The sequence below is a fragment of the Coturnix japonica genome, chromosome 15, assembly GCF_054131305.1.
Source record: "Coturnix japonica strain WE chromosome 15, WE-NBRP24, whole genome shotgun sequence".
Lineage (NCBI taxonomy): Eukaryota > Metazoa > Chordata > Aves > Galliformes > Phasianidae > Coturnix > Coturnix japonica.
In genome coordinates, this window is record NC_140677.1 from 16,833,988 (window position 1) to 16,849,899 (window position 15,912).

Consider the following 15,912-nt stretch of genomic DNA (forward strand, 5'->3'; position numbering starts at 1 on the left):
TCACTAAGGGGCGGCTCGCAGCTGCTGCAGCTGGAGATCCTGCTGCTGGCGTGGGGCCACGGAGCTTTTGGGATGGCTCCTGCTCAAGAGCTCACGGGCCGGCCAACACACCTTTGCAGAAGCTATAGGGGTGCTGGCCTCGAGTCAGCTGCCCTGGGGTGGGCATGGTGCCCCTGTCCTCGTGCCCTGCACTGAAGCTGAGCATCGAGCCCTGGGCTCACATTACACCGCGACCACCCCGAAACAGCCGGCTTGCTTTAGGGCCACCTCGACGCCTCCCATCGCTGGCAGCATCGCTGACCGCAGCGTCAGCACCGACAGCGCCGGGGGTCGCTGAGCCGAACCCCCCCAGGAGCAACGAGCCGGGACCCCGCGTGCGCCCACCCGACCCCCGAGCGAAGGGGGCGCGCGGGGAGCGGCGCATGCGCTGCAGGCGGCGGGGCGGTGGGGAGGGGGGGCCGGAGCGGGGCGGGGAGGCGGCGTTGGGGCGGAGCGGGGCCGGGCCGTGCTGCCCACCGCCCGCCTATTAGAGGGAAAGTAGCGGGGCGCGGGCGCTCAGTGCTGGCCGCCGCCGGGAGGCAGCGGGCGAGCGGCCGCCGGTCGGTGCCTTTTTCCTTCCCCCCCTTCCCCCCCCCCGCCCCTGCCGAGAACCGCCGCGTTCGCCGCACGGGTGGTGGCGGCGGGGGGAGCCGCCCCGCGGGGCCGCCTCTGCCCCTTCCCCGCCGAGCTTTTAATGGAAACATGGCGATGGCGGCTCCGACCGGCAGCGCTGCGCCCGTCGCCCCGGCGCTCTGCGGCCACCTGGCCCTGCTGCTGCTCCTCGCCGCCCCCGCCGCGCACGGCTACAGCTTCCCCCAGCAACACACGTAAGTGCGGCCGCCGGCCCGGGACCCCCGCCCGGTGTGCGGGGCCTGCGCGGGGAGCGGCGGGCGCCGTTGGGGCCGCGGTTGGAGCCGCTCCTCGGGCGGGCGGGGGGCAGCGCCATGGGCGGGGGGCGAACGGCGGCCCCGAAGTTGCTGCGGAGCTCAAACTTCCCCGGGCGGCCGCCGCATCCCCCGCTGGGGGCGATGGCTTCGCGGCGTAGTCCCGAGCACGCAGCGTGCTGTGTGTCCCCCCCCTTCCCTTCCACCCCTGTCTCTAGTCGGCCGGATGGTGCGCGGATGGGCGGCCCCATGGCTGCCCCCTCACCTGGCCGAGGGGCCGGGGGCTGTGAGCAGGGATGTGGGCTGGGGGCTGCGCGGGGCTGCTCTGGGCTCGGTACCGCCGGAGCCCCGCGCACGGGCAGGAGGAATCTTTGCCGAGATGTATTTTAAGAGCCTGTCGTCTCCGTTATGAAATGCTGCTTGTTGACACAAAAAACTGTGTGTGTGTTGGGGGGGCGGGGGGGGGGATACATCCCGGCTATTCAAAGTAGAGGCTTCCGCCGTGTCCTTACAGGCGCTGATTCTGGAGGTGGGGGTAGATTTCAATGACACGGAGTTAATAATAGCAGCGCTGCCCTTAACTTTGTGCTGCCCCGGTGCATCGGCACCGCTCCGTGTCACAATCCTCTGCCATTCCTGATTTGCTTAAGAATAGGAATAGATATACATGTGTCATACAAAGTGTTTTGGAAAGCTTTTCAGATGAGCGTCTTTGATCTCCGAGTGCGTTTTTCCAGGCGTGCATTCAGACCTTCTGAAAAGAAGGCTTATCGGCAGGAGGAACGGTGTTGTTTATTCGGGAGAGCTGCAGCTTACCCTGCTAATATCTGCTTCGCTGGAGGCACGGCTGTTTGCGCTCCTTTTTCATCAGAAACGGCTCCGTTCGGCCACATCCCTCCTGAATTCTTGTGGTCCTCACATCCACGTTTCTAAATCTCTCTGACCTTTGAGAGCTGATGGGATCCCGTGCCTTGCCATCATGTACGAGCTGAAATCCTTCTGAATAAGACCCTGAGAAATGTCTACCTACAGGGGGAGAAGCAGGAAGGGAACGCAGCGCCGAGTACCGGGGCCTGGTGGCCTCATCCTGTGCCTCTGCGTGCTGCTCCTAATGCTGGGAGAACCCCTGTGTGAGCCCCAGGAGTTGTGTGTGTGTGCTGAAGCACAGCTGAAGTTCGTGGGGTGCTCTCAGTGTTCTGGCAGCTTGTCCCGGGGTTGTGTGTCAGCTGTTGCTTTTTCTTCTGTTTTGTGCCCTAAATCCCCGGTGTGCAGCAGCGTGCTGTGCCGAGCTCTGCTTTCCTTCCCGCTGCAGAAAGTTCTGTTGGCTTTTCTTCAAGAAGGCTCTTGTGCAGGGGGGACATCCTTAGGAGATGTGTAATTTGTGGATAACGCGCCGGCCTTCCATGCACCCAGACCAGTCTTTAGCTGTGTTGTCCCAGTGAACTGCACCAGCTTTTTGGCCAAAGCAGCTTTATTGCAGTTAACTTGTTGGGGTTTCTGGGCTGGATGCAGTTAGCTCTGTGCTCTTCTGCTTGTGGTGGTGTTATCAAAAAAGGCCTGACCTGCACTAACAAAAGCAATATACATGAACCAGCAAACCACAGGTAGCAGTGTGCTGTTTGTAGCTGAAGGCTGAGCGTGTGTCTCGGTGAGGAGCAGTGCTGGCGTGCGAGGGGAGGCATGGAAAGGATGTGAGACCTCAGCCTGACCCGCTGCCTCTGTGCTCGTGTCGTTCTCCTTGTGACCTGCTTTGTGAGCTTGGAGATAAGAAGAGCCACGGGTGGAGATGTGATGCTGATGCACAGTTGCTGGGCAGTAGGCAACGCCTGTCGCGTGCGGGCTGGAAGCTGTGCTGTGCCCCGGGGCCTCCGTGCTTGTTTCTCAGGAGAGCGACATTGATGGGAATGAGAAGCGCGATGGCAGCTGGCACCAACGCTCAGATAATGCCTTCATCGACTGGTTCCCTGTGTGCGCCCTTCTGCTTTCTGAAGGTGTTGGATATAATGGAAATGGTTTCTGAAAGGTGTGTCGGTCAGCAGCTGGGCCGTGCTGCTGGAGCAGCATGCTGAGCTCTCCCAGCCGCCAGCTTTTCTCCTCTTTTGGACGACGCACCCTTGCAACAACAGCAAATGACACAGAGCCTTGATGAGAAACCTTGTTTGTCTGTGGAGGTTTGTGTGCTGGAGTCGCACTGGGCTGTTGGCTCACAGCATTCAGCAGCACGGAGCCGTTCCGCTCTGCCCGGAGCAGAAGGAGCAATGAGGGCATTTTTGCTGGGAGCAAATAGGGGGGAAAGAAAAATGGAGATGATTTTTTCTTTTTCTTTTGCTACAATTTAATATCTGCCATCAGTGGTTTCTGTGTGTTGGTTCTTGGTTTTGTCCCCAATAAATCTCTGTTGCTCCACATTACGTTTCTCCTCCGGGGTCGCACGGCTTTAATCATCTTACACCAGGCTACGGAAGGCTCGACTCAGCCAGTTGTGCAAAGGAGAATTGCTCATTGAGATTTAAAGGGCAAAATCCCAGATTGGAACGGACCCATCAGGGTGGGTATGTGAGGTGATGCCCGCTGGGTGACTGGGCTCCTCAGGGTCACTCCTGTATGAGTGTGTGTCTGTGCAGTCAGGGATCAGCAGCTGTCGGAAGGAAAGCTGTTGGCTGCTGCTAATTCTTCTGTTCAATACATACAGGGATACATACAGGGATACATAAAGGGATACATAAAGGGATACATACAGGGATACATCGCTGTGGCAGCACGGAGCGGTGTGAATGTCTGGGCGCTGTGGCAGTGGGTGGCCGAAGCCCGGTCACCGGGGCAGCCCTGCGCCTGCAGTGCCATCGCCTCCCGTTAGGAGCGCTGGGGGACGCGGCTGGCTGAGCAGGGAGCTGCCCCCTCCTCGCTTTGCAGAAGGGCTGTGTCATTTGGGCTTGATGGGAAATTGCCATCTGCTAGAGGTGGCGAGCCGTTTGCTTCCTGCGAGGAAGCAGGTGTGCACGGAGCTGCTGTGTGCCTGCTGGTGGGGCATAGGGAGAGGCCTGGGGATCTGTGTCTGTCCATCCTTCCTGCACAGCATCACAACGTGCATTAAACCTTGAGGTGTTTGCATTGTGCCAGGTGCACGAGGCTCCTGCTGAGAGCCACGAGGCTGATGGGTGCCCGTTGCCACTGGAGGGTGGGCTTGAGGTTGCCTCCACTTAATTAATTGCTTCCTTTCAGCAGGCTTTGATTTGTGCTCGTGTCATTTCGTCCTAAATGAGGTTAACGATGCTGGTAGTGATGGCACATCTGGGCTAGCAGGGCTTGAAATAAATAACTCTATTAGGACTGGATGTTTGAGGGTTTGCAGGATGCTGTGTAGCGGGATTCTCTTGTTCTGCTGCTTGCCTGCTGTGCAGTCAGAAAATCTCTTCCAATTGTGGTTTTTGATGTCTGGGAAGGGACCTTGTTGGGAAAAGAGCAGGGAGGAAGCATGACGACGGTCCTGCTTGTCTTCTGCTGCACATGGCTGAGCAGCCAGCCCGCTGGGAGGGTTGCTGTGCCCCAGTGCTTGACATTGCATTGCTCCTTCTGGGAGGGCGAGAAGAGCTCATGCTGCTGCAGGCAGCAGTGGCCCTGCTGTTGGCCTCATATGGGCTCTGTAGCACTGGTATCACTCTTTGGGTGTGTGGGGACACCTGAACAGCAGTAGGAAGAGCAGTCATTTGCAGTATTTCTTCAATGTTATCGGTGTTTTCTCCCTTCCTGTTACCAATTCTGAATGCTTCCTACTCGGCTCTCACATTGGGAACAGCTGTTTATGAACCCGAGTCTGGAAGAAGGGAAGGAAACCAGGACAGCTTCCTTGAGGAGGAGTGGGCAGATAAAGCACAGCATGTCAATGTGCAATGTGTGCTGTCACCAGCCTGGCTCAGTTATTAAGCATAGACTGGGATAAGCAGCTACCAATGCCTAACAACTTCTGTGGTCCTCAAGGTTCTATCGTATCTTCCTCATTCCTTTTCTCCCCACTTTTATCCTCAATCCCTCGTAGCAATAACTTTCTGGTGGGAGAGTAGGGAACCTGCCTCATCTGTATGGCTGGTGCTTGATAGGCATGCAATGCAAACTGAGGGTGATTCTGGGGGCCCTGAATGGAAAACTTGAGTTTATCCTTGAACAGACCTGGTGCTGGGCTTTGAAAGCCATCAGGAAGGCTCTTGAGGGCTTTAAGCACTGGGACATCTGCACACCATAACACTGTTCATGTGCACAAACTGTGGAATTTATACATTATTTCTTTTCCAGCAATGAAATATTCAAGTGGGATGAAATAAAAGGGAAAGTCATTACAGAGCAGAGTACTTGAGCAAAACATTCAGGAAGAAAGGATGCTCTCTGAATGGTTCCATGTTTACTTTCCTACGAGCCACTCGAAAGCAGAACATGAGCAGGATTCTTTTTCCTCTCTTAGTCACTATCTGTAGGTCATAAATTCCAGGATAAAAAATAAAAGGTGATTACCCAGAGAAAAGAATTAATTCTTCAGCCACAAAGCAGAGCATCATGCACTGATGGATGCAAGGGGTTGGGCTGCTCAGGCAGATCAGCTCAGAGCGGGTGGAAGGGCTGTGATGACCTGGCTGGGCAGGCTGCATGCTCTGTGTTCATCAGTTGTGTGTAGCTGTTGTTCTTGCCTACAGTTGGGCCCCCATGGTGCTGGTGCAGAGTGACTTCATAGCAGTGTCCCTTCTGCAGGGCCAGGCCTTATCCCAATGCTGCTGCTTGGGGCTGGGAGCTGTGGAGGAGCTAATTGCAGGTAGCTGTCAGGTGGGGATAAATAGGGGCCATGCACCATTTGGAGGAATAGCTCTGATGTTGGTAAAGCTGTGGGTGCAGCTGCCAAAGCTGAAGTCGGGTTTCCATCCTGTAGTGAGCCAAGGGCTTGCTTTGTGCAGTAGCACCAATGGAGTGCATAGAGTTAAATCTGAGGATGGGATGCAGTGTGCTTTCAGCCCTGCTTTGTGTCAGGCTTTCATGCTCCTACAGTGAAGAGGAAATCCTCCCAAAGAATGAGTCTGCTGCCCCACTGTCTGTGTCTCATTGCTCCACAAGGGTGGCAATGGAGCTGCCTTCCCCAGGGACAGCTGGAGCTACTCATATCCCAGCAGGTATCTGTAATGGATCTACTGGATCCCCTGGGCAGGCTTTGGGTCCCGTGGGTGCTGCAGGTGCTGCCCTGTCCCACGCTGACATTTAGGGAATTCTTGAGGCGGTATCAACAGTGCCTACAGTGCGTATGAGTATCGCTGATGGAAGAGTGATGGATTACAAAAGACACGTTCATTTACCTGACAAAGGTTGTCTATCTTGAATTATTTATGAGGCTTCACAGCAAGCTAGTAAATTTTGTAAAAGCAATGAAGTCCTGGTAATGTGAGCCTCCTCTGCAGCTTCATGGAGTGGAGTTCTGCTGAGAAGGTGGAGGGGGGGGGGAGGAGAAGGAAGAAATAGGAAACGGGTGGAGGGGCAGAGGCTGCTGTTTGGGTGTGCAAATGATGAGGTGTGCGGAGCAATGAAGTGCAAATTAGATCATGCTGTGCGCTGGAGCAAATCCAGTGCGGTGTTAGAAATCAAGGCGTGCTTTGAGGAAGGGTGGGGGGAAGGATGGGAGGGCAGAAACAAGGACAGACACAAGGACAGAGAAGGTGACAGTCTCACAACTGCTGAGGCTCTCAGCCTTCCCAGAGCAAAGTCACACCCTGAACTATTAAATGGGTGGAGCGGGTTGGGAAAGAGCATTGAGTGGTCTCTGAAGGGACAGAGGAGGGCATGTCTCTTATAATACCTTTCAGCTCCTAGTGGGTCTGGGTCCCACAACCTTCCTCTTGCAGCAGGTTGGCAGGCTCCTCTCCAGGGGGTGCTCAGCATTCTGCTGTCCAGAAGAATTTTGTGTCTAAGTTCATCCATCCTCCAAATAAGAAACCAAAACAAGGTGCATATTTGTAAATACTGTTCAGAGCTGCTATAAGGTCCATGTTCCATCCTTTTGTCCCCTTGCACTTGCCTTTGTTGAACGTCATGAGGGCCCATTGGGTCTCTCAGGATGGTGGTATAAAAGATGTACAGAGCTCTAACAGGTTTTGTTTCTGCTGAATCAGGTATATTGTGTTTGAATTCTCCTATCTATTAATTTTTTAAGTAATAATACCTTTATTGTGACTTCTAAATGTTTCCTCTGCAGTATGAAATAGGGAGAGATGGGAATGCAGAGCCCTGTTTGTGCTTGTAGCACACACAGCTTAGCAGTCAGATCTCTGGCAGCTGTAACATGGGCACTAAATGGGACAGAGCTAAGTCAAGCCAAGTGCCTGATGTTCAGCTTTATCAGGTGTTGAGCACTGAGATTCTGGGCTGTGAGTGGCTGAACATCTCCATAACAAACTCAGCAGAGCCAGGAGGAGCCAAAGTAGCGTTTGCTCACATCTGAGGTGGTCTCATTTATAAGGGGTCTGTGGCAGGTGTTTGGTGCGGTGTCACATCCCAATGTCATGTCTAGGCTCGTGCTTCCAGGAGCATTGCAGGGCAGGGGAAAACCCATCGCCTGTGTAAACCTAAACCGTCTGCAGCACTGTGTCATGCGTAGAAGGGGGGGGAAAAAGGATGGAAGAATCGGCGCTTAATTATTCAAGACCTGCAAGCTGCAAAGAGTTCCAGGACAGCGAGCCTCCAGCCAGGCATGCGTCATGGCTTTGTGGGCGCTCTGCTTTCTCCCCTCTGGGTTAGCAGGAGGGTAGGTTACACCAGGATGAATAGAGGAGAAAGAACCACTCACCCAGCTCTCGTTTTTCACTTATTCTGTTTGCTGGGAAATCTTAATAAGGGTTGATCAGTGACCAAACAGATGACATTATTTTGCCTCCCACAGGATGACAGCACGTTGCAGGGTGCAGACCAAGCGAGCGTCAGCCCCAAATGGGCTCTCTCTGCTGACAGGCAGGAGCGTCCTCATGTGCCTCCTTGGCTGCGTGCTGGGGGGCTGCTCCTGATTGAGCCATTCTTCCTGACATTGGGTTTATTATGATGCTGAAGAATTTGCCATTGTCAGCCTTGCGTGCTGTGCTCTGCCACGGCTGCGTTTGGCTTGAAAACTGAGAAACACTGGATTTATTTCTGAGGTTCTGGGCCAGATTCATCCCTGATGTAACTGTGCTGAGAGCTGTGGGCTTGTGCCGGGGGTAGCTTTAGGTCTTTGCCTTACTTTAAAAATACGGTGGTGGTCGTGCTTGCTTCTGATTTGTATTGTGAGCTGGAGAACCGCATTGTGCACGTGATCCACCTTCTCATGTTGTGCTCCTGGTTCCAGGTGACCCCATTTAGCACCTGACCTGACAGCAGATATGTTATGTTGGCATTCCTGCCATCAGTACCACCTTTTGCCCACTGCCCGAAGGTTTGCTGGGACCCTTCTGTATCCCTTGCTCCTCGCCATGTTTATTTCTCTTGGCTTGCTCTTCACTTCAGAGAAGAATCTGACCAGCTGTGTCTGTGCCCTGTCCCCTGCATGCTCCGTGGGATGCATGCAGCAGAGCTGTGTGCCCTCAGCCCTGCTCTGCTCCCCACGTGTGGCCTGGCCTTACAGCACTGCTCTCCTGCAATCCTTTCCTGTGTTTCCTTCATGTCCAAGTGGAGCCCTGTGCTGAAAGCATCACTGCTTCAAGCAGTTCATGAATGTGATTACGTGCGCTGAAAGCAGCCTTTTCTATTCTGTAAGAGCCACTTAATAAATGTCACTTACTTGGTGATGTTGGGTGCGTGGCCTTCCTCTCATCAGGAGGCCGTGGTCGGCCCCTGCCGTGTTCTCTGCAGTCACAGCGCTGTGATGGAGAGTAGTTTGCCACTTGACAAGACGAGGTGTTGCAGTTTTGTGATGGCAGTGTTTGTATTGCAGGGCTTCCATTATGAGCAAAATCGGACCTCAGCCGGCCTGGCTCTAGTGGTATGTAGTTTGCTCCAGAAGTAATGCCTCCTCTTTATTTCCTTGGAAACCACAATGGATACAAAGAGCATAAAAACACTCCTTGGCAGAGCAAATTCTCAACAATAAGACGTTAGTTTTTCAACGTAGTTACTACCTTTAGCTGTGCATTTTTACCAGCAATGGTCAACAGCATGATGTCATGTTCAGCAGCTGATGCTGGTTAAAGGAGGGGGATGCTCAGTGTGATGGCATTTGTCTTCCCAAGAAACTGTCACATTTGATAGGCCCTGCTTTCCTGGAAGGAGCTGTGTGTCTGCCTGCTGCTGGGAAGCAGAGAATGATTCCTTGCTTTGCTTTGCTTGTGCATGCAGCTTCTGCTTTCCTCACAAGCTGTCCTCAGCTGAACTCCTGAGTTCTTGCCCTTTGACTGTGCTGCTTTTTCTCCTGCATCCCACTTGGGGAGAGCAGTGGAGCAGCTGCGTGGCTCTGAGCTGCTGGGTTAAACCACAGCAGGCGTGTAGGTAGCCTGGGGCACGGGTAGCTTCCAGGAGTCCACCTGTGCTTCAATCTTGGCCTGCTTGTGAGCAGCAAAATTTGCTTGGAAACAGTTATTTCTTAAAATTAGCCTTGTGCTAATCTTACTGTGATAGCACAGCTCTGCCAGTATGTGGGTTAGCAAGGTGTTCCTGGCTGAGAACAAGGGCAGATCCTGACTTTGCTGAGGCTCCTCCAAAGACCATCTCTTACACCTTTGCTTTCCGGAGCTTTACACCAGACAAATTTGTCCCAGTTTTCTGTTGCCAGGCCTGTCTTCCAGGTGTTCTCTTATCCTCAGTTGATCCCCTGGCCTACTTTCTATCCCCTACATGTTGAGATGTGACCAGCCTGTTACTGTTGGCAGGAGCAAAGCTTGTGCACCTTGGGCCTGTTCCCTGGGGAGGCAGAATTCTGTCCCGATGCCCTTAGGGCTGTCCCTCATCCCTCACCCCCACGGAGTGAGCATCTTGCCCTGCTCTGTCTTCTACCTCTCCTAATGGCTTTTTACATGCAGTTTGAAGCAGCTCTTGCATTTCCTTATTGCTCATTTTACTGATGAAACCGAGGCTTCAAAAACTCCAATATGTCAGCAGCAGAGCAGGAAATGTAACCTAGATCATGTAATTCCTTCTGTTCCGCTCCTCCGAATGAATCCATGCACTTCATTTCAGGATAAATGTTTCTTCTGCAGTGTACTAACAAATACAAGAACAGAGATGTAGCCAGGAGGACTTGTACTGCGGAGAGGGGACCTTTCTCTTACTTTGGCATTGGGAGAGTGGGAGCTGGCCTTGGCAATGAGAAGTGCTTCTGAAAGATGATGTTCTATGGCAGGTTGGGAACCAGGACCTGGGCAGCACTTTCAGTCAGCTGGAGGACAGAGGGTTTGCAGCATAACTAAGTGCAGGCACTGGGCTTTTGGAAATGAGATGGGTGCCCTCTGCATGAGCCCCGTGTTGGCTGCTTGTGCCATTTAAATTGCAATCAGGCACCCTTCCCAAGAAATGCACTCTTGAAAATTACCTTTTTGTGCTGATGATGCGCTCGTTTAGGATTGGATCTGTTGTGTTCATTGTCTCCCAGCAGCGGGTGCTCGGTGGTGGGATGGAGCTGCAGGATGGAGGCTCCTGATACCCCTCAGATGTTTGTCCCCTCTTGTGGTACCCGAGGTGTCAGCTGAGCATTTTCCACTCTGTGTGTGTGCCTCAGGGAGATGCTCGAGGCCATTAAGCTGGGTAATTTACATGCTTCTTGAGCCTGTGCCTAGGGAAATATATTTCACAGGTAATTTCAAATCTCTTGGCGTGTGGCAGAAGTCATTATTCTAAATAGAAAGGGGCTGCTGATGTCATGAGCCCCATTGAGAGGAACTTGTTAACGTTGGGGTTTTGTCTCTTACAGAGAAGAGCCCAGAGTAGCCTGCGGGTGGGGTGTGGGGACATTGGCTGGCATTGCACTTAATGCCAGTGCTCACTCACAAGAGCAGAAGAGTGAATATCCTCATCATCTGAGGTTCTGCTTAATGTGTGTGCATTGCAGGCGTGGGCTGGAAGATGTGCTCTGGAGTGTCGATGGCTGCGAGAGTTTCCAGCTTCGGTGCTTCAGTGCAGTCTTCAAAGTGCAGACATCCAACTTCACATCAGGAGATTGAGTTTCATGTCTGACTGCTGCTGAAAGTGCGTCTGGATTCGAGGCCGCTCCTTCACCTGTGTCACTCAGCTCTCCCCCATAAAAGAGGGAAAAACTGAGTAGGATTTGGTGGTTTAATGTCGGTCCGTTCCCTCACGGTGGTGTCTGGACTTTTGCACTATCAGGGCTTTAATTGTGATGTTGTGTTGGGATGACCATCGTCCTGCCCAGCTCTCCAAGGTGCTGCTGGGTCTGGGGTAGTGAGTGCCATGGATCTGTGTCCTGAGTGCTGCACAGCAAGCCTGGCTGCTTCCTTTGGCCAATTTTCAGCGTGGTTCTGTGACCATGGTTTCAATACGCTTGTTTCCTTCTCAGAGGAAAGGTCTTCTGTATTTATTTTTCCCCATGGTGGAAGGAGTGTTTGGGTGGTGAGAAGGAGGGGAATGCTGGCAATCCGCCCCTGCTCCTGTTGTGCTTTGCAGCAGCATTGGGACAAAGCTGAGCAGGGTTTCATGCTTCCAGTGTCCCTGCTTTAAATGGGGCCAGGTGCTGCCTTACAAGTGCAAGGGTCCTGCAGACAGCTTTTAGATGTGTGTCACAAAGCGCTGAGGTAATGGCATAAAATGCAGTAAATTATTATTTTTTTATATGTTTTCCACCTCCACCCTCTTTTGTTTTCTTTCATTGCAGAAAGGGAGCTGTACAGTGAGCAGCTTCTAGAAATGAAGGCGACTGCATGTGAAATAACAGGGTTCTGGGTGTTTGGCTGGTGAGAGATGCAATGAGAGAGCATCGCTAAGTGCTTTATAATAACAATGATTACCACATGCTCTTAGGAGACAGGAATCTCTCAGGTAGGGAATGGTGTGGAGAGGGGCTGTTTAAGGTAGGGATTTGACTAGACAGGCATCTAGCAGCAATGGCATCCAGGGAGCTCTGAGGAATGCTGTCTTGTAGTAGAAGACTTTTGTGGCAGAGACTAATGCTGTCTTTTCTTGCTAAAGAAATTCAGCCCAAGTCTGACTAGTCAGTGGTTCTCTGAGGCTCCTTAGCATGGCTTGTATCTTAGCGATCTGGTTCATCGCTGCATGCTTCATCTGATTTGGAGCAGCTGAAATCTAAGGGAAGGGTGCGCCCTGAGGGCAGCCCTCCAGTGTCCTGTGGGTAATACAAGCTGGCCAGCTCGCCATCATCAGCTTACACCTGTTCTGCTGCATCTCTTTGTGCTGCTGTGGCAGCAGCAACATCTTTTGGCAGAGCACCTCACGTGAGCAAGAGCGCTTTGGGAAACTTTCTTGTTGGTGGTTGTGGTCAGTGTTTTATTTCCCGGTTGTCCCTCTGATGTGTTTTTCTCCCTCACCCCTTAAACATCCTCTAGTCTTGAAGGAACCTCCATGTCAGCTGGGGTGGTCACTCTGCAACTGGACAGTGGTGCAGGAATATGGGACACCTCCTGGCATCTCATCACAGAGCTGTGTTCGTGTGCTTTAGATGACAGTGCTCTGGTGGTTCAGTGCAGAAAGGCTGCCTGGACTGCCTTGCTGTAGCTGTGCTGGTGTGCTCAGCTGATAGCTTTACTGTGTATCCAGGCTGTGAAAAAATCTCCGCTATCCCCAGTCCCAAGTGCAGATCCTGCTGGGTGCGTCTATTCTATTTTCTGGCATAGTTCAGCCCCCAGAATCCTCATCTGGTGATAAAGATTTACTGGAAGGAACAAGAAGATGCAACAATCTATCCTACTTCTGTCTAGCTCCCAAGAGAGTCATGAATTATACACGGAATAAACAAATAACCTGATATGTCTGTCATTATATCATAAAGGACTTTAATAATTCATGCAGCTTGCAAAATCTGTACTAAGACCTGCGCTTGGTAACCTTATCTCTGCAGTGGGGGATGGGATCTCTTCTGCCTCTATTCAGATTGCATCTGTAACACAGGGAAGGAGACAGGCAGGAGAGAGGTCTTATCACAAAACTTCATCTGTGTAACGGGTTGCAAAGGAATGTGCAAGAGTTATCAGCTGTGGGGGTCTCGAGGCATCCTGAAAATGACAAGTGGCTGCACAAGGTGAAATTTATGCAGATAATGTGCTTAATAAAACTGACACCTCTTCACTTATTTATTAATTCATTGAGCTTCGAGTCCAGGTTTGTGACAAGCTCTGAGATCAGGAGCTCATCCTAATCCTGCACAATGGGAGTGCAGACGTGGTGGAGCCCACAGGCTTCTGCTGCTCCTGATGAGCATCAGCAAGTGTGAGATAGCGATCTGGTTTCAAGATGCAAAACAGGAGCAAAAAAAGCCTGTAGCTTTCAAAGAATCAGGGCTGCTAAGACTTGAGATTTGCTTTGGCTTTGAACACAACAGTTAATTGATCGGGGCAGCGCATTTCTGGTATCGACAGTGCAGTGTTAGTTGTGGTAGTTGAAGCTTCTGGCTTCCTTTGCTTGCACTGCAGTCCTGGCAGCTGGTACTGTTGCTTCTGCCTCTGTCACATGAGATGTCAAAGCAGCTGAGCTACCTGGTAAAGTTTCTGTTCACAAGAATATCCTCAGAGTGGCAAGAGCAGTTCATCCGAATCTCCAGATGTACATAAGTAGCTTATTCCACTGTAAGGCAACCCAATTCATTTTTCCTTCTTAGAACCAACCTGAGTAGACTGCACATGTGGCAGAGGACTCAGCCAAGCTGAGTGGTGCCATTGACATGCTAGGAGGGAAGGGATGTCATCCAGAGGGACCTGGAGAGGTGGGACCACACCAACCTCATGAAGTTCAGTGTCATGGTTTAATAATTTTGTAATTTTTGCTATCAGTATTCCACATCATAACATCATATTAAGCATGAATAATTTTACTGAATCTGCAACTTACAGAAGAAGACTACATCTCCCAGGGAACAACACGATAGGTCACGGGACCTGGACTCTATATTAACTCTGTCGCAGAACAGACTGACGTCTTTCGAGTTCTGGCGTTCAGGGGAGTGTGTGGGAGCCTTCAGCCGTCTCGCCTAGATTTACAGTAGGCCTCTCGGTTACGGGACTCATTCTCTCTCCTATTTTGCTTGATTCGTTAGCTCAATTTTCAATTATATTGTATTATATTGTGTTATCCTGTATTTCGATATAGTATTTAGTAAATAAGTGTGCCTCCTTAGATCGTTGCCGCTGTTTTCTTTTCCTAATTAACTTTTTCTTTTCGGCCTAGGGCCCCTCCGGGGCCCACGGCCCCTGTCACGGACGCAGGTGGATTTTTAGTTCAAACCGTGACAGATTTTGGTGGAGAATGTGGGCAAATTGAGTTGCTGTTTTTCTGTGTTTTCTTCTGTTGCTCTTTTAGCTTTTAACAGAGCTACGAGTTTTTTCCCTGTTAAGGAGCTATCTCGTGTTTGGGATTCTGCACCTGCGAGCTTGACCTTGAAAGTCCAGGCGGACTGCCAATACTCCGGTATATTTTATAAACACTGCTGAGCTTTGTTTTCTTTTACTTTTTTCTCTCTATTGGAGGAAAAAAAGATGTTTTCTCTACTAAATTTGTTTTACCAGGGACTGTGTGCCATTGGTTCCTTTTTTGAGACGCTCCGAACATATTGGGCCATGTTTAAGCTAGCCACTTTTTCTTATGGAGCTATACAATTGTATAATGATTTGAAAGCATGGTTAGCAATGCTCACTTCGTATCTGTATACAGCTCCAGAGGGAGCAACTAATGCAACTAATTATACAGAAATGGTGATTTTTAAGCGTGCTCCTTTTTCTTTCTATGAATCCTTTATGCAGTTTTTGAATGATCAGTGGGTCACACTCTTAATCTCCCTGAACTTACTGTTGATTATTGTAATAATCTCACTCAGTATCTGGATTTATAACATCCGGAGGAAGTCTTCCCTAGAACCAGAGAATACTGAGTGGCAGGGAATTGAAGAGATTCTCAAAGGACAGACATCTTCAGTGTTATGGAGCTTCACTCCTGAACACTTGAAGAATCCTGAGAGTTTGATTGCATATTTGAGGCAGGAATGTTGTGGCTCAGGCAGATCTCAGGAGGCACAAATGATTTTGGGCCTAGCTAATGCTTATTGGGCCTTAGTCAATACCATTCCTGAGAGAGAGAGTCTTAGAGCTGAGGCAGAAAAACTTTGGACTGAGAAGGTAGAGAGAGAAAAAGCTTTTGAAGCTGAGAGAAAAGATCTCCTGTACCAACGAGACTCAATCTGGTACGAGAAAGAGAGTCTTAGAGCTGACGCAGCAAAACTTTGGGATGAGAAGGTAGAGAGAGAAAAAGCTTTTGAAGCTGAGAGAAAAGATCTCCTGTACCAACGAGACTCAATCTGGTACGAGAAAGAGAGTCTTAGAGCTGACGCAGAAAAACTTTGGGATGAGAAAAGCTCCCTGCAATCCCAACTCAACACTCTCCAGACTGAGCGCGACGCCCTCCGGTCCGAGCACGACACTCTCCAGTCCGAGCACAGCGCCCTCCGGTCCGAGTACAACACTCTCCAGACTGAGCGCGACGCCCTCCGGACCGAGCACAATGCCCTCCAGACCGAGCACAACACTCTCCAGTCCAAGTATGACGCCGTCCAGTCTGAGTGCGGCACCCTCCAGGCCAAGCATGATGCCTTCCAATCCAACTGCGACACCCTCCAGTCCGAGCACAACACTCTTCAGTCTGTGCATAATGCCCTCCAGTCTGAGCATAACGCTCTTCAGACTGAGCACAATGCCCTCCAGACCGAGCACAACACTCTTCAGTCCGAGCATAATGCCCTCCGGTCCGAGCATAACGCTCTTCAGACTGAGCACAATGCCCTTCGGACCGAGCACAACACTCTTCAGTCCGAGCATAACACTCT

At 51.4% G+C, this 15,912-nt stretch overlaps 1 protein-coding gene across 4 annotated transcripts in view; it reads left to right on the forward strand.

Moving 5' to 3' along the window:
- Window positions 1–475: 475 nt before the first annotated feature.
- CACNA2D2 (calcium voltage-gated channel auxiliary subunit alpha2delta 2) overlaps window positions 476–15,912 on the forward strand; it is a 120,127-nt gene continuing 104,690 nt past the window's right edge. The window contains exon 1 of one of the 4 annotated variants that reach the window (XM_085517123.1): window positions 476–866. Coding sequence is in view for 2 of the 4 variants with exons in the window: in XM_015874547.2 (XP_015730033.1) it covers window positions 742–866 (125 nt within the window). In the remaining 2 variants the exon portion in view is untranslated. The remainder of the gene's footprint in view (window positions 867–15,912) is intronic. The other 3 variants (XM_015874547.2, XM_015874546.3, XM_085517121.1) reach the window with 3 other exon arrangements.